Source organism: Erpetoichthys calabaricus, chromosome 18 (genome assembly GCF_900747795.2).
Source record: "Erpetoichthys calabaricus chromosome 18, fErpCal1.3, whole genome shotgun sequence".
Lineage (NCBI taxonomy): Eukaryota > Metazoa > Chordata > Cladistia > Polypteriformes > Polypteridae > Erpetoichthys > Erpetoichthys calabaricus.
In genome coordinates this window covers 87,283,792-87,305,866 of record NC_041411.2, presented here as the reverse complement: position 1 = coordinate 87,305,866, position 22,075 = coordinate 87,283,792, and the positions used below count along the sequence as shown (strand labels likewise).

Here is a 22,075-nt window from a genome sequence, read left to right as displayed (position 1 = left end):
CTCTATGTGATGAATGTGTCCAAACTAAAAGTACCTGCTTATGCAAATTGTACAGTTTTAGAGGAATTTTACCAGTTTCTATGTTGCGTTTAAAAAGAAATTCCAAGACCCCCCACCTGCTGAAAGATCAAATTTGCAAATATGTGTCAGATGTATGCTTTATTGAGATACTGTTGTAACCACTTACTTTAAAACTTAACATTAGCAGTTTTAAAATCTAGAACTCTCAATCCACCCTTATTTTAGGGTATGCAATTTATGTCTTTGTTTTTCCACATAAAATGTAATATTTGTCTGAATATTTGACCTGAGAAACTGCATTGTGCTGGACAAACACACGTTCATTTAAAATAAGGATTTTTTTTGCTAATTATTGACCAGGTATAATGACACAAACACACACATGCACATATATAGGCTTTCCATCTTCATACCACCACAGTCTCCTGGACCATGGATTACCTGACCAACAGGTAGAAGTTTGTGAGACTGAGAGACTGTGTGTCAGAAATGGGGTTGTGTAATACCAGAGAATTCAGGAAACTGTCCTATCTCCCTTCCTGTTCACCACAACACCAACACTTGCCATCTACAGAAATTTTCAGATAACTCCTTGATCACAGGCTGCATTATTAATGGAGACGAGTCAGAGTACATTGTGGAGGACTTCATCTTGTGGTGCCGGGAGAACCTCCTGCAACTCAACATCAGCAAAACAAAAGAGCTGGTGGAGGACTTCCAGTGTGCCAAGAAGCCTCTGAGACCTGTCACCATCCAGGGGGAGGACACAGAAATGGTGCAGAGCTATAAGTACCTGGGGGTTCACATAAATAACAAACTGGACTGATCTGACAACACAGTGGTGCTGTACAAGAGGGGCAGAGCAGACTGGACTTCCTGAGGAGACTCAGGTCTTTGGATGTGTGCAGCTAACTGCTGGAAATATTCAACCAGTCCATAATAGCCAGTGTGTTGTTCTACGCTGCAGTCTTCTGGGGAGGCAACCTGAGCACAAAAGATGTACAATGTTTGAACAAACCTATCAGGAAAGCCTGCTCCATCACAGAGAAAACCCTGGACATATTGGAGGCTGTAGTGGAAAAGAAGATGGTGGCAAAATCGAAAGCCATCATGAAAAATCCCCACCCTTCCATCCAGGAAGTACTCTCTTGAAGCACTTTTACACTCAGGCTCATTCCACTGTGGTTTGCTAACAAGCACCTCTGGGTTTTTATCTGCCCACTCCTACCAGGCAATTCAATACTTACCTCCCAACATACTCTTTTAAGTTTATTTTGAAATCTCTACACAATATACAATTTGTACTTATTTTTATTTATGTATTGATAGATTGATTGATTGGCTATATCATTTGCCCTGTGAGTTTTTATCCTTGTTTTTATGTTTCTGCTACTGTTTGCAATTGTATTTTCCCTTTGGATTAATAAAGTTTACCTAATTGAATTTAATCTAATACATACATTTTAATATCTAGTATCTTCCTGTTAGCATACAACTGTACAAAGTCTTCTTTTTAACTGTGCAAATAAATTACAGGTATATAGGTATGGAAGATTGTTTGTGCCAAAATCAAATACAATCCAACGTGTTACTAACATTGCACTGTGAGTAAGCACCATACTAATTTTAGGCCGTATTTTAGGCACCATTCTGCACGGTCAAAACTATTATAGATAGATAGATAGATAGATAGATAGATAGATAGATAGATAGATAGATAGATAGATAGATAGATAGATAGATAGATAGATAGATAGATAGATAGATAGATAGATAGATAGATAGATAGATACTTTAATTATCTGCAAATTCAAAGTAAACTACAAAGCGAACTTGTTTGAACACTGACGACTTCCTTTGAAACAAGGAATATTTTTTCACGTTTAGAACTTGCATTGTTCATAAAAGGAAACACCTTTCCTTGTCACTTCTAGGCTCTTTACAACAGAGCCTCGCGCAGTTTCAGCACCATAATGGCGGACAGCAATAAAACGGAAGATGTTGTCACATGACGAATCGAGCATGCGCAATAATACAACGCGCACGCGCGGTGACCTGTTAAATAACTTGTGTTGTGTACAGAAAGGGGCCGGACTTTGGCTCTCACAGTTATACAACTTTTTTTTTTTTCTTCTCGACCATGTGTCTCCTACCGCAAAATACTGCGCGCGATTTCCTCCACGCTTGTTGTAGTTGATGCACCTGGGCTCTCATTTCATTGCGGCAGCAAAGCAGTCACAATGGCCCCTAAGAGAAGAGGATCTGTTGATGCCTGCGCGAAAGCGGAGACGAAAAGAGCAAAAGGGCCGGCTGTAAAGAAAACAGGCTCTCAGCGCAAAATGACAGATGCGAACGGTGAGTAAATTAAATGTTTTGTCTGGTCTCAGATTGGTAAAATAAAAAAATGACCGTATTAAAGTACAGAAGTTTGTGCTAGACAGCGTTGTTCACTCGTACGTTCGTTTGTCAGCAAGAGAAACCTTCATTGATAACGCCAAATCTTAGGACAGTTTTGCAGAAAGTTTTGATTGAAGCATTCACATGGGTGTTGCCTTGGTTTCATAATAACTTTTTACAAGTATCTTCTTGTATAGTGCATTTCAGAGGGAGTCCGCCTTCAAAAGGACCTTTGCCACGGACAAAACATAACAGTGTAGAATACAAAAGAAATGAGGGTTGGCGAATGTTGATGGCATCAAGTGAATAAAGTTACTGTAGTAAGCCTGCATGGAAACCAGAGTCTGTAGTAATTTGAAATAAACGTATGACATTATTAAAGTTGAACATGTATCAAATGTTGCATAAACAGCACATGGCATATATTTGATTTTGGATCTTTTAAATGCACATTTTATTATTTAATTATTTACTTAAAATTCGGTGTCGGTTTTTGGCAGAGGAAACTGCTTGAACGGAATTTCTGAATAGCATCCAGTCTTTTCCATAGCTGGATATGCAAGTGTGTAAAAAGGGCAGCTAAAACTTTGTTTTCACTGAATTTTTCATTTTGTTTCTCCCACTGTATTGGGCTGATGACCCTTTTAAGTAGGCAGGAACACCCCGCCCACCCGTAGCCACACCCCTGCAGCAGCTGCAGCTACTACCACCGCTACTACTACTATTGCTGCTACCACATAAAAGGCCCTTAGTGCTTCTCTTTTCTGTTCCTAGTGGAATATATTATATTAGTCACATCAGATCTTGAGATGACTTTCAAGTATTGTTTGAGAGGAGCCATCTAAGTGAGGATAAACTGTATTATAGTAATAAAAAAGTTACATTTGCTTTTTACCGGTAAATACTTAAAGGAGACATTGAATAGTAACTTTAATATCCATCCATCCATTATCCAACCCGCTATATCCTAACTACAGGGTCACAGGGGTCTGCTGGAGCCAATCCCAGCCAACACAGGGCACAAGGAAGGAACAAATCCTGGGCTGATTGCAGAGAATTAGTTATTTCAGAAATAAACTGAAAATCTAATAGAAGAAGGAATGGAATATGGAATGGAATTAAATGTAAACAAGACCAAAGTAGTGATAATCTCTAGACTGCAGGAAAAACAAGTGAGATATTGGCAGAAGGAATGGAAATGAAGCAGGTTAAAGAGTACAAATACTTAGGAAGCTGGATAGCAGAAACAGGGGAATGTATAAATGAAGTTAGAACACAAAAAAGTATGTTCAAAGATACTTTTTGCACAGATATACAATAAATGAAAGGAGGTTTCTGAAAAAAATTGGTAAAATGTTGTATTTTCTCACTTTTGGTCAATGGGTGTGAATGTTGAAGTCTGACTAAGGATCTGAAAAGGAAAATAGGCACATTCAAACAATACAGTTAAAGAAGAATTCTACACATAATCTCGGAAAACTAACAAAGAGTTATTACTCGGAATGAAAACGGATATCTGATAGAGGATGACACCTGGGGCCTCATGTACAAATGGTGCGTACGCACAAAAATGTTGTGTAAGTCTGTTTCCATGCTCAAATTGTGATGTATAAAAATGAAACTTGCCGTAAGCCACACACATTTTCATGGTAGCTTAAACCCTGGCGTACGCAAGTTCTCCCCTCGGTTTTGCAAACTGGCAGCACCCAGCATCAAAGCAGTGCTTTTTGTTCCTGTGTGGTTTCCCTTTCTTTTTTTAGATCCACATCCCTGATGCGGCTTTATAAATACACTGAAATTAACCGCATATTGTTTATTAGTTTAAGACAACTGATTGTAATTAACCTGTAACAATATAATGGTCCATGGAATGGCCAAACTATTCCAAATACCATAGCTGCTTTAGCGTTGTTACTCTCACTGCACCACCTTCTTCTTTCAGCTGCTCCCATTAGGGGTTGCCACAGCGGATCATCATTTTCTATATTACTCTCACTGTACCACTCAGAGTATTTATATCACTGTAGCTGAGTGTGGAATCACAGCTCTACAGCAGCTGATTGGAAACAGAATTATTGGTATACAGCATCTAGCACACGCTGCGTCAGCCATACTGCCCATTTGAACTGCTTTCATACAGCAAATGCTTCAGAGCCTTTCCTGTACTGACCTCGCGGTTCATAAACAGTTTCATCCCAAGAACTATAAATGCAATCAATCAGTCCATCAAGTGCACCTTGTAGAACTGTTTGTACTTATAAGTACAATAACCTCACTGTAAACTTGCACTACAGTTATAATATTCCACAACCTGAGCCACTTTATAAAGCGCGTATTTACATATGATGACAATATCATTTTCAAGATGAAATGCAGCAAAATATGTTTATTATATTATACAGGTAAAATATTAACATCATTTAAATAATCTATATTTTTAATAATTAAACATGTGAGGAACACGGCGTCGCAGCACTAGCATGGAGCCAGCATCCCATTCAGGGATTGTTCCTGCCTCGCGCTGTATTCTTGCTGGGGCTGGAGTAGTGCTGGGCGGTATGACCAAAATTCTATATCACGGTATTTTTCAAAATTATACCGGTTTCACGGTGTTGGGCGGTATTTTTTTCCCATGCATGAGTGCATGTTAACCACATTTTCCACTGCAATTACTGGCTAAGAATAATCTATTCAAGTGTCATGAGAATTGTACATTGTACAAAAAACATTTTAATGTGCAAACAAGTATTAATACAGGTTTATATGGCCCAATAAAGTGATTTTCAAGGGGGTGGCACTAATGAAGAGAAGGAATCACATTGCATGACAGATGCAGTCAAAATATAGAACCTCTTTATTAAACAAAGTTTGCAAACAACTTAAACTAAAATTTTGACAACATATTTTCAACCATCCAAAGAGGCATTTAGACTTAATCAGATATCCAGAGGTGCTTGTCAAAAGTTGTATTGCACTGAACATGTCTTAGAAAAGGAATAAATAGTAATTTTTTTTAAACCAATTACACTTTGTTAATGTTAACAATCTCTATCCACTGACATGTTAAAGCGACTTTTTAAACAACTTTACCATCATTAAACTGCATAATATTTAAACTAATAAATAATAACAATAAAATAAATAATAGTGCAACTTCCAGTAATTATACAATTACTTTCAAGACTTCAAGCCCAGGTGCATTACACAGTATTCACCAAATTAAAATAAAATAAAACAAGTGCAACTTGGTGATGACATCTTTGCCAACTGAACCATCATTAAGGCAAACTCCATTAATATGGACCTTGCTTCAAGGTAAGCTAGATACATAAATAATAAAACTGCAACTTACATTTCTAATGCTATTTGTGGTGTAGCCCTATGGAAGTGTATTAGGGCCACGGTGAAGAAAAAAAAATACGGGCACAGAGAAGTATAAAAAATCTATATGTCGAGAATAAAGTCGACGTGTTGACTTTATTCTCGACATTTCCACTTTAATCTTGATGCTTATATCGAGATTAAAGTTGACATTTCTACTTTATTCTCGCCGTTTATGTCGAGATTAAAGTTGACATTTCCACTTTATTCTCAGTTTATTTTGTCATTAAAGTAGAATGTCGTAAACTAAACTTCATCCTAAATTCAATGTTTAATTTACTAGATTTTCTCAAACCCTGTCATAGTTAATGTAGCACATTAAATGCTTTGTGTTAAGTGTTCCCTGACCCAGTTGTTAAACTGACTTCCTCTGCGCTAAGAGGAGGCACAGGCAGTGATCGCCGCACAGAATACATTCACTTCATGATATTCCTGCTCTCTGAAAATGTAGAATGCTAAGATAAATTTTCATGATGAAATGCATTAAATAAGGTATTAAACATGCACGGTAGTGCTGCTCCCTCGCAGTAAGGGGTCCCCAGGTGTACGTTCAGTGTAGAGAACTTTATGGCAGGTGTGACGAGGCTCCAAAAAACTGGATGTATGAATGGGTATCGCACAGGTTTAACTTAAATATTATGTAAATGTTGGGTTCGTGATATGGTTGTCTGAGACACAAACACAGAATTCAATGGATGTTCTTCTGTGCGGGCTTTCTTTATTGCATGCATGCTGTCTCTGTCTGACGTACCAAACCCCCAGTTCCAATCCTTCCTTTTTCTTTCTCCATGTAACCAATCACCACACGATAAATGTCTTTATGAAATTAAAACTAGTTATAAACTTAGACCACAGAGTGTTCAGAACTTTAAAAAAATCTTCATTATACATGTTTAATTGTGTCATCCATTCAGGGTTGCAACCATCCCAGCAAGCATTGTGTGTGAGGCAGGAGCAAATCCTGAATGGGGCGCCAGCATATCGCAGAGTGAATACGAGCAATACATACATTAGTAGGGTCAATATAGCATAACAAAACCCCACATCCTACATGACTTTGAAAAAAACTGAAGCACGCCGAGTAAACCCACCAGAAAAACATGTAAATTCAAGGCAGGGAACACTCGGGACCCCTTTGCTGCGATGCAGCAGTCCACCTTCCACGCCATCGTGCCCCCATATGATTAATACATGCTTTAATGCATTTCATCATGAAAATGATATCAAGTATTTATCTTAGCATTCTAAAAGTTCAGAGAGCAGGAATATCATGAAATTAATGTATTCTGTGTGGTGATCTCTGCCTGCACCTCCTTTTAGTGCAAGATGAAGTCAGTTTAAGAAGCACGTAATGATTAAGTTGGGTCGGGGAACACTTAATACAAAGCATTTAATGTGCTACATAACTTATGATGGGGTTTGAGAAAATCTAGTAAATTAAATATTCATTTTAAGATGAAGTTTAGTTTATGATGATCTACTTTAATGACAAATTACGAGAATAAAGTCAACATGTCGACTTTATTCTCGTCATAAGCGTCAAGATTAAAGTGGAAATGTCGAGAATAAATTCAACATGTCGTCACACTATTACACAGTACCCAGGCACATTACACAGTACTGAAAAAAACAAAAAAAACAAGTACAACTTGGCTTGCAGTATTATCCAGTAGTATAGAAACAGTATGCACACATTTGAACATAATGGTCCACATCCGACCTTATAAAACCAAAGTATCTCCAGACAACAGACACGGCTCCTTTTTTTTGGCAAAAGTTCTTCTGTGTCATCATGTTCAACTTTATCGTCTGCTACTGCTTCAGTTTCAGAATGTTCTCTGTCGATTTTCACCGTTCAATACCTCCACTAACACATGTACTCTGTTGCATGAGTGTTTAGCGGTGCAGCAGTGGAAAAAGGTCCCTCCTTAAACAGTTTCCTGCTGCACCACATTCTGAACGTTGTTTAGGCTATTTAAACTGTTGCAGTATAAGAAAAATCTATATCATAACAAAAATAAGAAACATTTTTTTGATATGAACCGGTATACCACCCAGCACTAGGCTGGCGCGACACTGAAAGGATAGATGGATAGAATAATTAAACATGTACTACAAAGATATTTCAGTGTTCTTTGAAAGTTTTGAAGAATCGGAGTTCTAAGCTTACAAATGGCTTAACGTCTATTACTGAGCTGATTGTGTGGCGATTGGGTACTTGGAGAAAAAAAGGAAGGACAGGAATTGGGGGTTAGTACGTTTGAAAGAGTACTGCTGCAATAAATTATTTTATCGAAGGAACAATCTCTGGATGGGGCGCCAGTTCATCACTGTCACTGTGCCACCGTGTTCCCATGTTTAATACATGCTTTAGTTGATATGATATGAATGCTGAAATGATATCAAGTATACATTTCAGTATTTAAATTCTTCAGAGAGCTATAATATCACGAATGTAATGGATTCTGTATCCTGTCGGAGGAAGAGAAAGCGCGTTTAAGAAGCACGTAGTGATTCACACACGTAGAGCACATAGAAGAACAAATACAAAACAAAGCATTTAAACATGCTACTTTAGTTACGATGGGATTTGAGAAACTAGTAAATTAAACGATTTTAAGATTAAGTTTATGATGTTCTACTTTAATGACAAAATAAACTACGGGATTAAAGTGGAAATTTCAAAATTAAAGTTGACATTTCGAGCTTTTTCCCCCACTGTGTCCCTATTTTTTTTTCTTTTCTCTGTACCCTAATAAGCTTTCATATGACACTCGGATGGTGGGCTATGACTTGCCTTTTCATGGCGACTTTGATATTTCAGGCACTGTACGACTTTGTGAACTTGTGCATTTGAGTTTCTTCAACACTCTATGTCACTCGATCATCTTCATTTTGTTGTTTATACCACTGTTTAAACCAACAAATAATACGTTTTTCCTTGTCTCCACTTGGTATTCGCTGAAATTCTTCTTATTTTTCCCTGTGCTTTTGCCATTGCCTTTACACAGAGCGCTGAGCTTAAGGGCTATTTATATTGATTTGCATATTCAAAGAGGCATAATTCTGGGAGGAGTTGGGGAGTGGCAGCAGGTGCGTGCACATGCGTTACTTTTCACACTGACCTGGATTTATGGAGCGGAAGAGTGTGGAAGTTGGCGTTTGCACAAATTTATGCATCTGGATTTTTTTGTGTATACAAACATTTCTGCTTTTGTCCTTGCGCCATGTTTTAGTGCGAATTCTACTCACAGCGTTATGCATGAGGCCCCTGGTGGTGATGATGAATTTTGTGTAAATGTCTTTAACATGAGTGGATTCTTTTTAATTTGGTGTACATAAAGGTGTTTGTACTACAGTCATGAACACAGTAAAAGTATGCAAGAAATGTAAGAGAAAGAAAATGACAATTTGACAGTTTTTGTTAACGTTGAGAGAAACACCAATGCCGAATTACTACATAACTGAACATTTCACCTTTTTTATTTTGAAAATCTTTAATTACACAACTTATTTTTTTTTGTATGCAGAATTGATACTTCCATTCTACGTATTTTTGTTGGATGGAATGAATCTTTGAAAGGTCAGGCAGTGGGACCATCCACCCACAGGCTTAGTATATTAATAGTAAGCAAATAAAGGCCAAGAAGGTGCAGTTGTTTAAAGACATATGTTTTGTTATCAAACAGGTGTTAATATTTTTTAGAACCTTTTTATGTAACATTCATATTCAGACTTGACAAATTTTGTTTAGGTTGATCAGGGCATATCAGACAATTCCATCAGCACCTGGAGCATCAGAGACTCTTCTTCTTTAGTAGGATGGCACTCCTATAAATGATAGTTGCCAAATGTAGGCAACTGAAGAGCTTTCAAAAATTGTCAGTTGGTTTGGACTATGGAAACATCTATGGAAACGCCTCGATTCAGATCTCATTGCTACTCTGCAATGTGATTCTAGAAGTTAATCCATCCATCCATTTTCCAACCCGCTGAATCCGAACACAGGGTCACGGGGGTCTGCTGGAGCCAATCCCAGCCAACACAGGGCACAAGGCAGGGAACCAATCCAGGGCAGGGTGCCAACCCACCGCAGTAGAAGTTAATTAAATGATATAATCTTAGCATTGTTTTATTTCATTTCAAGTCTTGTATTGGTCAAAGTTTTGCACGTTTCTTGGTGTTTGCTATTATTGATTACTTTATACAACATATTGAAAATTTATATTTAAGGCAGTCTTGTTTGTTATAAAGGTTTATTGGGGTAAACCAGTTCTCTGGAATGTCTAACTCTAGGTTGACTTTTCTAACTTGGCCTAAAGTATGAACACTCCTAAAGAAGTTAAGAATTTCATCAAACTTTTAATGCTAGTGATGCCCATCTAACTGCAAACAGGTGTGGGACCCCAAACATCATAAAATCATAACTCTACAGTCTGTGTTTAATTTTTCAAAGGAGAACTGGACAGGAAATTGATGGTAGAAAATGATGTGCTTTTGACATCCATGTCAGTGCAAAATCCTTACTAAAGGCTTCTTTGTCAGCTTGATTTATTTAGACTGAAAAACAGTTTACTGCAATTTATAAAAATATGTGCTAAATAAAGGTGAGTTTAAATTACAAATAAAGTGTTTAATGCCACCTGTGTTGAATTCTAAGTATATATTACATTGTCTCTTGAAATGCACTGTCTTGGCACTCAGCACCATGCAAATTGGTATCTTTTAAAAGTTACAAGTTATGAGCTCGCCATGCTGTTTTTCTTCACAACATGTGACACTGAGATAGCCCAGACACAGATTTTTAAATTATTTTTATTACTTTACTGCATATGTACAATGCCATCAAGATGGTGTAATCCTTACCTAACACTAATAGTATTAGCGACATCTACAGCATTAGTACTCCCACTTTACTCACAGGCTGCCTTTTCTCAGCCTGCAGTGTGCCACTGTTAACAAGTTATACAGTACTAGGGGGCTCCGCCCCCTGCTCGCTTCGCTCGCCAACCCCTGGTGTTGGGAATGACAAAGAGCGTGATGTATGAATGAGATATAGAATAGTGTGAAGGTGTAGATGATGCAAATAGAAAGCAAACAATAAAGTGTGTGGCACAGTGTAAAGGTTTATTGGAAAATTTCTTTGTACACGCCGTTTAAGTGTAAAAGGTAATTCCAGGTCAGAACTTGTAAGGTCAATGAAGATGGTCATTATCGTGATCAGAGTCAAGTTTGTCAGAGCTTAGAAAGAGTTGTGTCTCTCCAGGAAGTAATGGAATGACTTGGGTATTTATGTTTTCCACATTAATATTTTTTGGACATAATATAGTGCGTTGTGTTAAAAGGGGCATTTGGTCTAATGAGATTGCTGTTCCAAATCTCTCTGTAACTAAGTCGTCGCAGATAAAGGCTTGAGGAATTGTAATAATATGTGGCTGAAGTCCATCTGTATTGGTGAGTGTACCATCTCTCAGTTGTAATAAGCAATTGTTATGATCTGGTTCTGGACATTGTATCTTTTTTACTAACTGTATCTTTTGAAAGCAATGGCAATTGTCTGCGTATTTTAAGGTGCACTGAACAATAGCTGAGTGCATGGCATCTGGAAGAATAGCTAATCACTGTCTAAAATCTCCTCCTCATAAAAGTACCTTTCCTCCAAATCGAATATTATTATTCATAAACGTTTGTAGAAGTTTATGAATGGTGTTGAGTAAGTGACTTCATGCCATTGTACATTCATCAATAAACAACATTTTTTGAAGACGGATGTCACGTGCAGTGCCACCGTTAATGTTCATAGTGGATACCGATTTGTAGGATCTAATGCAGTTGATGAAGATTTCACTTTCAGGTACATCGTCAGTTAGAATCCTCTGTAGATATTCAGTATATGAATGTAAAGAAGGCAGTCTAATTTGACCCTTTTGACAACAACGTCTAAATGTATTACTTGTATTGCCAGTTGTTTCTTCAGGGAAGTGAACTGAATGACAATGATTGCAAATGACATTCATTAATCCGAATGAATTTTTCCGGGGTATGTTTTGCTTGTGCCGTTTGAGAGGCGCGTTGTTGCATATGTAGTATTTGGGACGTGTTGTTTTGGAGCTGTAATCGATTTGCCTGTGCTGTGTGAGAAGCCCGTTGTAGCCTTCGCTGCCATTAACGTATGTCTGAGACGGGAGGTGTTTCGTTTTGAATCTGTGCCTGTTGCGATGTAGCACTTTGATTGATAGTTTGCGTCATGTGGATCCAGGATGTAGATTTGTGCATATTTGCGTTGTTGATTTGTTTCAGGGTGCATTGTTCCAATGCGATGCAGTATTTGTGCACATATGCGAAAGTAGTATGGGCCATTGCCTTTTGGTGGCCTGATATTTACTAAAAGCAAATGAACTATTGTAGGATCTAACGCAGTTCATAAAGTTTTTACTTTTAGGTACATCGTTAGTTAGAAGCTGTAGTTGAGCTTTGTGTTTTTGGAGTCGAGACATTTTTTCTTTTAGAAATATGGATAAGTAATAAGAAGTATTGCACTCACTGTTAATATGGAGACTTTTCTGCGGTTGAACGGTTAATAGTGCCTTATGGTAATGAGATCCACCTATGCTGCATAGCCGTCTATTTTGTTGTTTCTTTCATGTTCGTGTGTTTGTTCCTGTTATCCTTTCCTTTTCGTTTTGTACCCGTGACCGTGTATTCATGACTTGTTTCAATATGTTTCCTTTTCTGCAGTTGAACGGTTAATAGTGCTTTATTGTAAGGAGATCCACCAATGCTGACACCTATGCTGTCTAGTGTGAAGGTGCTGACGTTCACTTTAGAATATGTGGCTTTGGGTGTGACATCTTATGGATGTGGGTGGGGGTGGGGGGGGGGGTTGTTGAGGATTGTTGTTGCGCGAGCGTCTTCTTTCTTTTTGTGTTCCTGTGTCTTGTTGAATCCCCCTCTTTGTGTGTGTCCCGTCCCTCGCTTGTAGGGTCTGTGGGGTGGTTTTGTGTTCTTTTTTTTGTGTTCCATGGGCTTGTTGAATCCCCCTCTTGGTGTGTGTCCCGTCCGGTGCCTGTGGGGGGTGGGGGGGGTGCCTTGCTGTTGTGTGCGAGCCTCTTTTTTTTTTTTTTTTTTTTTTTTCGGGTCTAGTTTCATGTGCAATGTGTTTCGTGCTTTTCCTGCGTTTGACTTTGCGCCTCATTTCTCCTTTTTGTATGTGCTCACTCCTTTTTTCTGTGGTCTTGTCCGCCACTCGCGGCCCCTCATCCGCCTTTGTCGCCCTCTTTTCTCCGCCTTTCTCCGACTCTCGCGGACTCTTTTTGCGCCTGCGCAGTACGTCTTTTTGCAGCTACGGCCCGTGGCCGGATGTGCCTGCGTCCATCATCCGGTTTAGCATTCTCGGTTAGTAATATGGATAGTCTACTGTACATTACATTTATGTACCTTAAACTGACCTCAAACTAAATTACTTCTAGTTAGAAAACTGGAAAAATGTAAGAACTGCAGCAGCGGAATGTATTTTTCTCTAAGGATGTCAAACAGCTCAACTTGGAATTACAGGAAGTTGCATCACAAAGGTGTCACACATTCACCTGACTTTGACAGCTAATCAACTTGAATTTGCATACTGTAGTTAATCCCAGCCCCTGAACAGGGGGTATGTACAGTTCAGATGAAATCTTGGTGCAGCTTTTTTTTTTTTTTTTTTAACAAACAAACAAACAAACATGGGCTGGCTCAATAAGTATCTGTTTGCATAGTCAAAAATGCTCACTTTCCTTCTTTCCTTACATCTACTCTTGTTCTTCACTGTTTGTGAGCTTATGTGTATTTCACTTCCAGTTGAATACTCACTGGCTGTCGGCTCACAAAAGAGCTCACCATTGCGACTGGTGGCTCGATATAACAAACTGACTGCAAAGAAGACTGGGCCTAGCACCAAACACAGCTTGATTGTGCCATGTAACATAAGAAAGGGTTTTAAATGACTTACTTGGTATATATAAGAAAGTAAGTTTTTCATAATTTGGAGGGAGGTAACTAAAACAAATAAATAAAAAGCAACAAGAAGAGCACAAAGGTCCATTGTAATTTCCTATATCTTCTGTGGGGGTAAGAACAGGAGTGTTGGCTGTGTTTGATATAATTAAAGTTGAAATGCCTCCTCATGTGACATTCTTGCTTGTCAGGTTCTTGATTGTCTGTACAGTATTGTTTAGAAAGGCCCTATCATGGTCACATTATAGTTCTACTGTGTAATAAAAATGTATCTGTTCTATAATTTGATGTAGATAACAAAGTGACTGTCGGAGCTAAACAAGGCAGAAAGAACTCCAAGGTGGCCAGAGAACTAACAAGTAAACCAAAGAAGGAGGATTCTGAAATTAACTCCCAGATTTTAGATCAGATGCAAATCATCAGGTATGGCATGATTTTGTAAATTGAATTGTAAGATGCTAAAGCAGAGCAAGCAGCATGGTGGACATGGGTTAAAAATCAAAATTGCATTCTTGTGGACTGAATTATGATTTACTATGGACAACATATCCACATTTTAGAATGTGACCATTTAAATGTTTTAAAATGTTGCAGGATTCAGAATTATACTTGTTTGTTTATTGTAAGTTTACATGTTCAAGGATAAAAACTTTAAAGAGTTATTAGTTGTTTGATCGCTATCTTGAGGTCCATCCATCCATTATCCAACCCGCTATATCCTAACTACAGGGTCACTGGAGGTCTGCTGGAGCCAATCCCAGCCAATGCAGGGTGCAAGGCAGGAAACAAACCCTGGGCAGAGCGCCAGCCCACCGCAGGGCACACACGCACACACTAGGGACAATTTAGAATCGCCAATGCACCTAACCTGCATGTCTTTGGACTGTGGGAGGAAACCGGAGTACCCGAAGGAAACCCACACAGACACGGGGAGAACATGCAAACCCAATGCAGGATGGACCCGGGAAGAGAACCTGGGTCTCCTAACTGCGAGGCAGCAGCGCTACTCACTGCGCCACAGTGTCGCCCTATCTTCAGGTTAGTAAGTTAAATATGCTGAACCACCTTTTGCCCCAGTATTGGTTTTACCTCACTTATGGTCAGTTTGTGCAAGAGGGATATTTACATATTTTTTTCAACAGATTTGCTCCAGCTTATTCACATTTGTAGACAGTGCTTTTAAACTTATTTTCAAACTCTATCACATATTGATCTCTCATATGACTATGAGATGGAAGTCACCTGGTGCAAGGTCTGTGCTGTGAGATGGATGGACCAGACTCTTTTCTGTGTAAAGTGCCAAAATGGTGTTTGCAGTCTCGATCTGGCATTATTACACTGCAAGAGATCTCCTTTGTAGAGGAGCTTAGGTGTTTCTCTGAGCAATAAGTGCTTTTGTAGCCAACCAGTATGCAACAATAGCACATCTTCAAACTGACATATGCAGCATAAAATGGCCTAAAAATGACCACATATAATGGATTGACAGCAGTATACATGTCAACACAGCATACGCACTCTGTTTGAAGTGATTGGACTTTTTACCTTCCTTTTTGAAATACCCTTGCGTTTCTGTACCATTTCCCCTGTCTAAGCATTTTGGCTGCATTTAGTGATTTATTTGTAAGGTTATTTCATCTTTATTTTCTTACCTTTCCTCCAGATTTACTGTGTAACTGACAATTTCAGAACAGAGTGAAGATTTTCTTCAGATCACATGTAGGCCGTCAGAGCAGCAGAGCATGGTCTTTATAGTCATTCAAGCTGCATATTTTAGCTTTTGATTTAAAAACACTAACAGATAAATCATTTGATCTTTGTCATTTCCTTCTTGAGCATGTGAATTTTCAATAAAGGAAATTGGAAAAGGATATACAAGCATCATTTATAATCCTGGAACACTTGAAAACTTATTAAAGGCCTGAATATTTTTGCAAGTATTGTACCAGTTTCATTCTCTTTCACAAGGTGAAGTACATATTTTTCCAGAAGAAATTCAGAAAGAATAGGATTTATTAATTTCATCACATTTCTGAATAGAAATAACCTATATTTATATTAATATATTAGCCATGTTACCTGTAGAAGACAGTTAATAGAATACATTTTAAAATATTTATACCTCTTGCTGTACATGTACCTTCAGCACCTTTCTCTGTATCCTTATGTATCTGAACCTGTCTTGACCGGTGCTCCCTCTGTTGGGTGTGTTCCTGTAAAGCCTGCTTCTCAGACTCATTTCGAGGTGCCCTGTTTGCCTTTTGTCCACTTTTGCACTTCCCGTCTTTGAATTTCAGAGTTTGAAGGTGACTCTCACTGTGCCTCCTCTGTTTTTACTCCTTCTCATATGTCTCACACTCACACCTTCTCTTTCGATCACAGACACTCAGGGACCAGACACTCACAGACCTTAGCATTTTATTATATACAGTTGTGTAGATTGTAGTATTCATCAAGTAGCTAAGCAATGTATTTCAGAATGTTTTTTTGCATTTTGCAAAGGAATACAATCTGTTTACTGGTTACATTGTTACTCTTTTAGTCTTTTTTTTCGTTGCTTTGCTTTAATTGGAATTGTACATCTCTGTTGAGTTTCAGAAGGATATGATAGTACTTAGCCTCCCCGTGTCTGCTTGGGTTTCCTCTGGGTACTCCAGTTTCCTCCCACAGTCCAAAGACATGCAGGTTAGGTGCATTGGTGATTCTAAATTATCCCTTGTGTGTGTGTGTGTGTGTGTGTGGCCTGCGGTGGGCTGGCGCCCTGCCCGGGGTTTGTTTCCTACCTTGCGCCCTGTGTTGGCTGGGATTGGCTCCAGCAGACCCCCGTGACCCTGTAGTTAGGATATAGCAGGTTGGATAATGGATGGATGGATGATAGTACTTAGCTGGCATGATTGCATTGCATTCAAAAATATGCAAAGTCTATCGTCATGTGTCCATAGTACAATTAAACTCTTACTTGCCAGTCTCGTTAGAACAGTTGACAAACAAACGATAGATAAAAACTGTTATCTTTGAAAAGTGATGTTAAAATAAATGCAGTTCTTGTACTAAATCTTATACCAAATTGCTGCATGTAGTAATTCATAATGCCTGATGTTTATTTTTTCCAGCTTTGTAATCTTTTCAGCTGTATGAGCCCTCAGGCAAAGTTGTGTTCAGCTTTTTATTTTAAATTTAGCTTTGTTATTTGTGTGGGGTGGTTATTAGCAAAATAAATTTTACGTGTATTTATTTTTCAGTTTTAGTACAGTTGATCATGGTGATAACAGCTCTGGTGAGGAACCATGTTTGAAAGCTGAGGAGGAGGAGGAGGAGGAAGAGGAGAGCGAAGATGAATGGCAAGAAGTTGAAGGTGCTCATCTTAATACTGTCTTTTTTTTTTTTTATTCAAATATACAATATGTACATCTGTTTTTTATTAATGAAGTATTGCCTATTTATAGGAATACTCCACTTAAAAATGGCATTTTTTATGTTACTGACCCCATGTAGTTTATAGTGATGGTTGAGAAAAATTTTTACTCTCATGTTTTCATGCAGAATGGAGAGACTTTTGACCAACGGATGATGAAGTGGGTCTTCGATTCAAAAAGTTACTCCCGTGAGGCTTTAGTTTAACTGTTTGTGATGTGCACTGATTATTCTGGGAGTATCTTTTTAAGTATATTTTAGCAAAAAAAGCATGCATTTTACACATTTTGTATACTGTATGTGACTGGATTAACTGACATCCAGATTTTTTTCCCCCATGGATGTTTTTTTACATTATCTGCTATTGTACAGCATTGGTCTGTATTGCCTTCTTTTATATCATAGACTGTTTTTTCTCTACATTATAGATAGATAGATAGATAGATAGATACTTTATTAATCCCAATGGGAAATTCACATTCTTCAGCAGCAGCATACTGATACAATAAATAATATTAAATTAAAGAATGATAATAATGCAGGTGAAAAACAGACAATAACTATGTATAATGTTAAATGTTAACGTTTACTCCCCCGGATGGAACTAAAGAGTCGCATAGTTTGGGGGAGGAACGATCTCCTCAGTCTGTCAGTGGAGCAGGACATTATGCATGAAAACATGAAATTAATTTTTTTTGTTTGCTATCACTACAAACGTTGTGGCTTAAGTAACATCTAAATAAATCTGAGAGTACATTTTTTGGTTACTGTATATTGTAAGTTTCTTGCACTAAATAAGATCCAAAATGAGACAACGCAAGATAGAATGGTCACTGCGCAAGCAAATAATGTGTGTGAGGCTGGCTGCTGAGACAAATATATGTGGTGTCCCCCCAGACAAAGTGCTTAGTTTAGCAATTCTTTAGTGAACTGTAACTTTTTACAAAATTTTAACTTAAAATAAATATCTGTGTATATGCATGGTAGTAAACAACAAAAATGATTAATATTACAGATACAAATCCAACACAACAGTAAGCATGTTGGGTGGAGTATTCCTGTAAAGAACTTCTCAATATATGTATTGCTTATGTATTTGTTTATTTATTTGTTTATTTTTTAGAATTAACTGAACCAGTGTCTTTTGAATCTGGTGTCTCAGCTCTTTCTGAACCAGTCCTGCCTTCAAAGCCAGTAGAAATTGAAATTGAGACTCCAGAGCAGGCAAGAAAAAGACAGAAGAGGTAAAGAGAAAAACATGGGATTGTGGAACCTTATTTTAAGCAACTCTGCTGCTAGTTTAGTTAAGGATATGGAATTAACACTTTTAGTCAATCAATAAAAACCACTGACAACATAGCTCTATACCATGCATCTGTTGTATAAATAAATAATTGGCATATGTTGGAAAATTTGGATTCAGTGTAAGTGAGCTCTGAGAAGAAGAAAGAGAAAATACAGTTCTCACCACACAGTTTACATTTTTATTTCAAATGCTTAAAATTATTCAAATATCTCAAAGGTTTGAACAAAATATTGGTGACTTAGGTGTATCTGTGCAAGCTTAAATGTATTTACCTGAGACCTTTTAATAGTGTTATCAGATTAAATGTATGCACATATATTTGTGCTGCTATAAGAGAAGTAATTCTAAAATGACTTGCAGTTAATACTGTTTTGGTTTCACATCTAACCATTGGAATTGCAATTATGCATCATTCTAATGGCCATGTTTATACTTCACGCGATGCAATGCATGCTCCAGTGGATGCTACTTCTACGCAAGCATTGTATTGTTTGTACTTGTGCGCGTACTATACATAAATCTGGTAGATTCCACCAGTTGGCAGTGCGAGATGTCAGCATGGTGAGAGCAGGTTCGACTTCGCTGTGTTATGAATTACCTGAAACACCCATTAAATTCCGAGAACACCTTGCCGCAATATCTCTGAAAAGGACGTTTAATGATTAAATCAATGAATCCAGGGATGCGCCCATTCCAGCTAGCATTGGGCATAAGGCAGAAACAATCCTTGGAAGGGGCATCAGCTCATCGCAAGGTAAATACAAGCACTCACGTACACTAGCGTCATTTTAGCATCACCAAATCCCCAAATCTGCATATCTTTGGAAGGAAACTAGAGTAGACTATGGAAATCACCAGGAAAACATGTAAACTCCAGGCAGGGAACACCAGCGACGTGACTCCCTGCGAGACACAGCCACCGTGCCGCCCTCATATGTGTAATTATTAACAGTATTCATTATTTAAATGAAGTTAATGATTTATCTGTAAAATGTAACATACATACTTCAATGCATTTCATCATGAAAGTGATACCAAGTACAGTGGAACCTCGGTTCACGACCATAATTTGTTCCAAACCTCTGGTCGTAAACCGATTTGGTCGTGAACCGAAGCAATTTCCCCCATAGGATTGTATGTAAATACAATTAATCCGTTCCAGACCGTACGAACTGTATGTAAATATATTTTTTTAAAGATGTCTAAGCTCAAATTATAGTTAATTACACCATAGAATGCACAGTGTAATAGTAAACTAATGTAAAAACATTGAGTAACACTGACACAAACACCCAGGCTCCCTGCTCAGCTGCACGCGCAGGCTCTCTCTCAGCAGCATGCGAGCACCCCCCCTCCCCCCTGTCTCTCAGCTGCACACGCAGGGGGAAAAAAAAGGAACATTTGAACAAATCCGAACTTTATTTAAAAGCCAACCAAGACAGTAACATTGCAGGAGTTCATGCTAATAGCATTACAATCCGATCGATCGCTGTAAACACTCTTTTTAAATGAGTTTTAAGCACAGGGGAAAAAAAAGGAACATTTGAACAAATCCAAACTTTATTTAAAAGCCAACCAAGACAATAACATTGCAGGAGTTCATGCTAATAGCATTACAATCCGATCGATCGCTGTAAACACTCTTTTTAAATGAGTTTTAAGCACAGAGAAAAAAATAAACATTTGAAAAAAAGAGAAAAGTAACATTGCAGCACTTTCTTCTCACCACTCTTCACTTGCTTAGAAGCCATGCTTAACTGCAAAAGCACACGAAATACCGTCAAGCACAAAGAGTTCACAGGTAAAGCACGCACGTCTGACTGAGAACAATGAACAGGGAGAGGCTGAACGCGTGCTTAAATACAGTAATCGGCGCCTACGAACCGGAAGGGAAATGAAATAGAGCACAAAGAGTTCACAGCGAAAGCACGCACGCACGTGCAAGCACGCACGTCTGACTGAGAACAATGCAACATGTGCGGAAATCATTGGCACGCACAAACCGAAAGGCAAATTGGCTTATTCGTATACCGAGTGTGTGGTCGTGAACCAAGGCAAAAGTTTGGCGAACGTTTTGGTCGTAAACCGAGTTGTACGTGTACCGAGACGTTCGTGAACCAAGGTTCCACTGTATAAATCTAAGGATTCTAAATGTGCAGAGAGTTGGAATATCCTAAATGTAATTGTTCTGTGTGGTGATTTTTTGTTGCTTGTCTCTGCTGTCACATCAGGAGGAAGCCCTTGAAGCACGTAGCGACTAACAACTGGGTCCGTTTTAAGATGACATTTGCGACAGTCAGCTTTAATGATAAAGTAAACTACGAGGTGTGGACGCTAGAGGTGCTGTTGCCCCGTGAAACCCACCAGACAGACGTCCAAGACACACTTGTAGAAAGCACCAAGAAGAATCTTTAATAATTTCTTCAATAAGTGCACAAAGCACCACACACGCCACAATTCTCCAATGATCAATACAATAAATCAATCCTCCACTCCCAGCAGCTTACTCACTTAAACTCCCAACTCCAGCTCCCTTTGCTGGGTCTTCACCTGTCCTTTAAATAGTCCATAACCCGTGACTATGCACCATGAGTGCATTTGTATGTCGGCATTTTGCTTCACCACATTGAACCATTCATTAAACATCAAAGCGGCTTTCTGTTACATGTAGGTAATAAACAGAGACTGTTGACGCCACATTCCGACTTTTATCACCCTGAGCCCCCTGACTTTTTGCTGATACTGTAACTCGTGCACACGTCACGTTAATTTCTGAGGACGCACGGAGAGGATGCATCAAATGAACGCTGGGAATGCATGGCAGCCATGATGCGTGTGCGTTCTGAGCATGAAGTGTAAATGACCCCTAACTTAACAACTTAAGCAGGTAGACTGGGTGAATTTCTCTCACATCCATTGTTTTTAAGTTTCAGTGTTTCATGTACAGGTACATTCTAAAACATTATTGATTGTTATTTTGTATCACTTTGAATTTATTGTTCTAACATGGGTTAGAATCCTGATCTGGTAACAGTATTCATAGAGTGCCTTAATTTTCTAATGACATCCCATATATATGCTGATTAACATGATTGGTGGCTGTGAACTGGACCAATAAGAATGAGTGTGGTCTGTGATTGAGTAATGATGTAACTAGGCTTGGTTCTATAGAGTTGCTGGATTGAACTCCAGTTCTTTATAGTCTGGTAAGGGAATATACAGGATATGTAAAATGAGTTAATTACTTCTATCAAATAATAACTTAAGGTGTGTTTTCTAAAAGGGAAAAAAGGAAGGCAGAATTTGAAACATACTTAAGGAGAATGATGAATCGTTTCAGCAAAGACTTGCAAGTGGAAACTCATAAGGTATAAGGACAAATTTTGATTACAATTACATTTACTGCCTCTGTAGTTTGCTCTATAAAATAACACAACCTTAAAAGGTAAGTTTGATATTTTTTAAGTCAATGTTAGTTCTTCAAAATCATGGTGTATATTAATCTGCCACAATAAAATTATGCTCTGAAGTGAAGCATTTTTTTATATATTTTAAAAATACCTT

General features: G+C 38.3%; 1 protein-coding gene across 3 annotated transcripts in view; it reads left to right on the top strand.

The window, feature by feature from the left end:
* Window positions 1–2,075: 2,075 nt before the first annotated feature.
* Window positions 2,076–22,075, top strand: part of xpc (xeroderma pigmentosum, complementation group C) — a 46,289-nt gene continuing 26,289 nt past the window's right edge. Inside the window, exons 1-5 of one of the 3 annotated variants that reach the window (XM_028825094.2) lie at window positions 2,076–2,376; window positions 14,085–14,214; window positions 17,034–17,146; window positions 18,329–18,449; window positions 21,795–21,879. In XM_028825094.2, coding sequence (XP_028680927.2) covers window positions 2,262–2,376; window positions 14,085–14,214; window positions 17,034–17,146; window positions 18,329–18,449; window positions 21,795–21,879 — 564 coding nt within the window. In that variant the 5' untranslated portion in view covers window positions 2,076–2,261. Of the gene's footprint in view, window positions 2,377–14,084; window positions 14,215–17,033; window positions 17,147–17,346; window positions 17,367–18,229; window positions 18,253–18,328; window positions 18,450–21,794; window positions 21,880–22,075 lie in introns of those variants that run through there. The other 2 variants (XM_051921158.1, XM_051921157.1) reach the window with 2 other exon arrangements.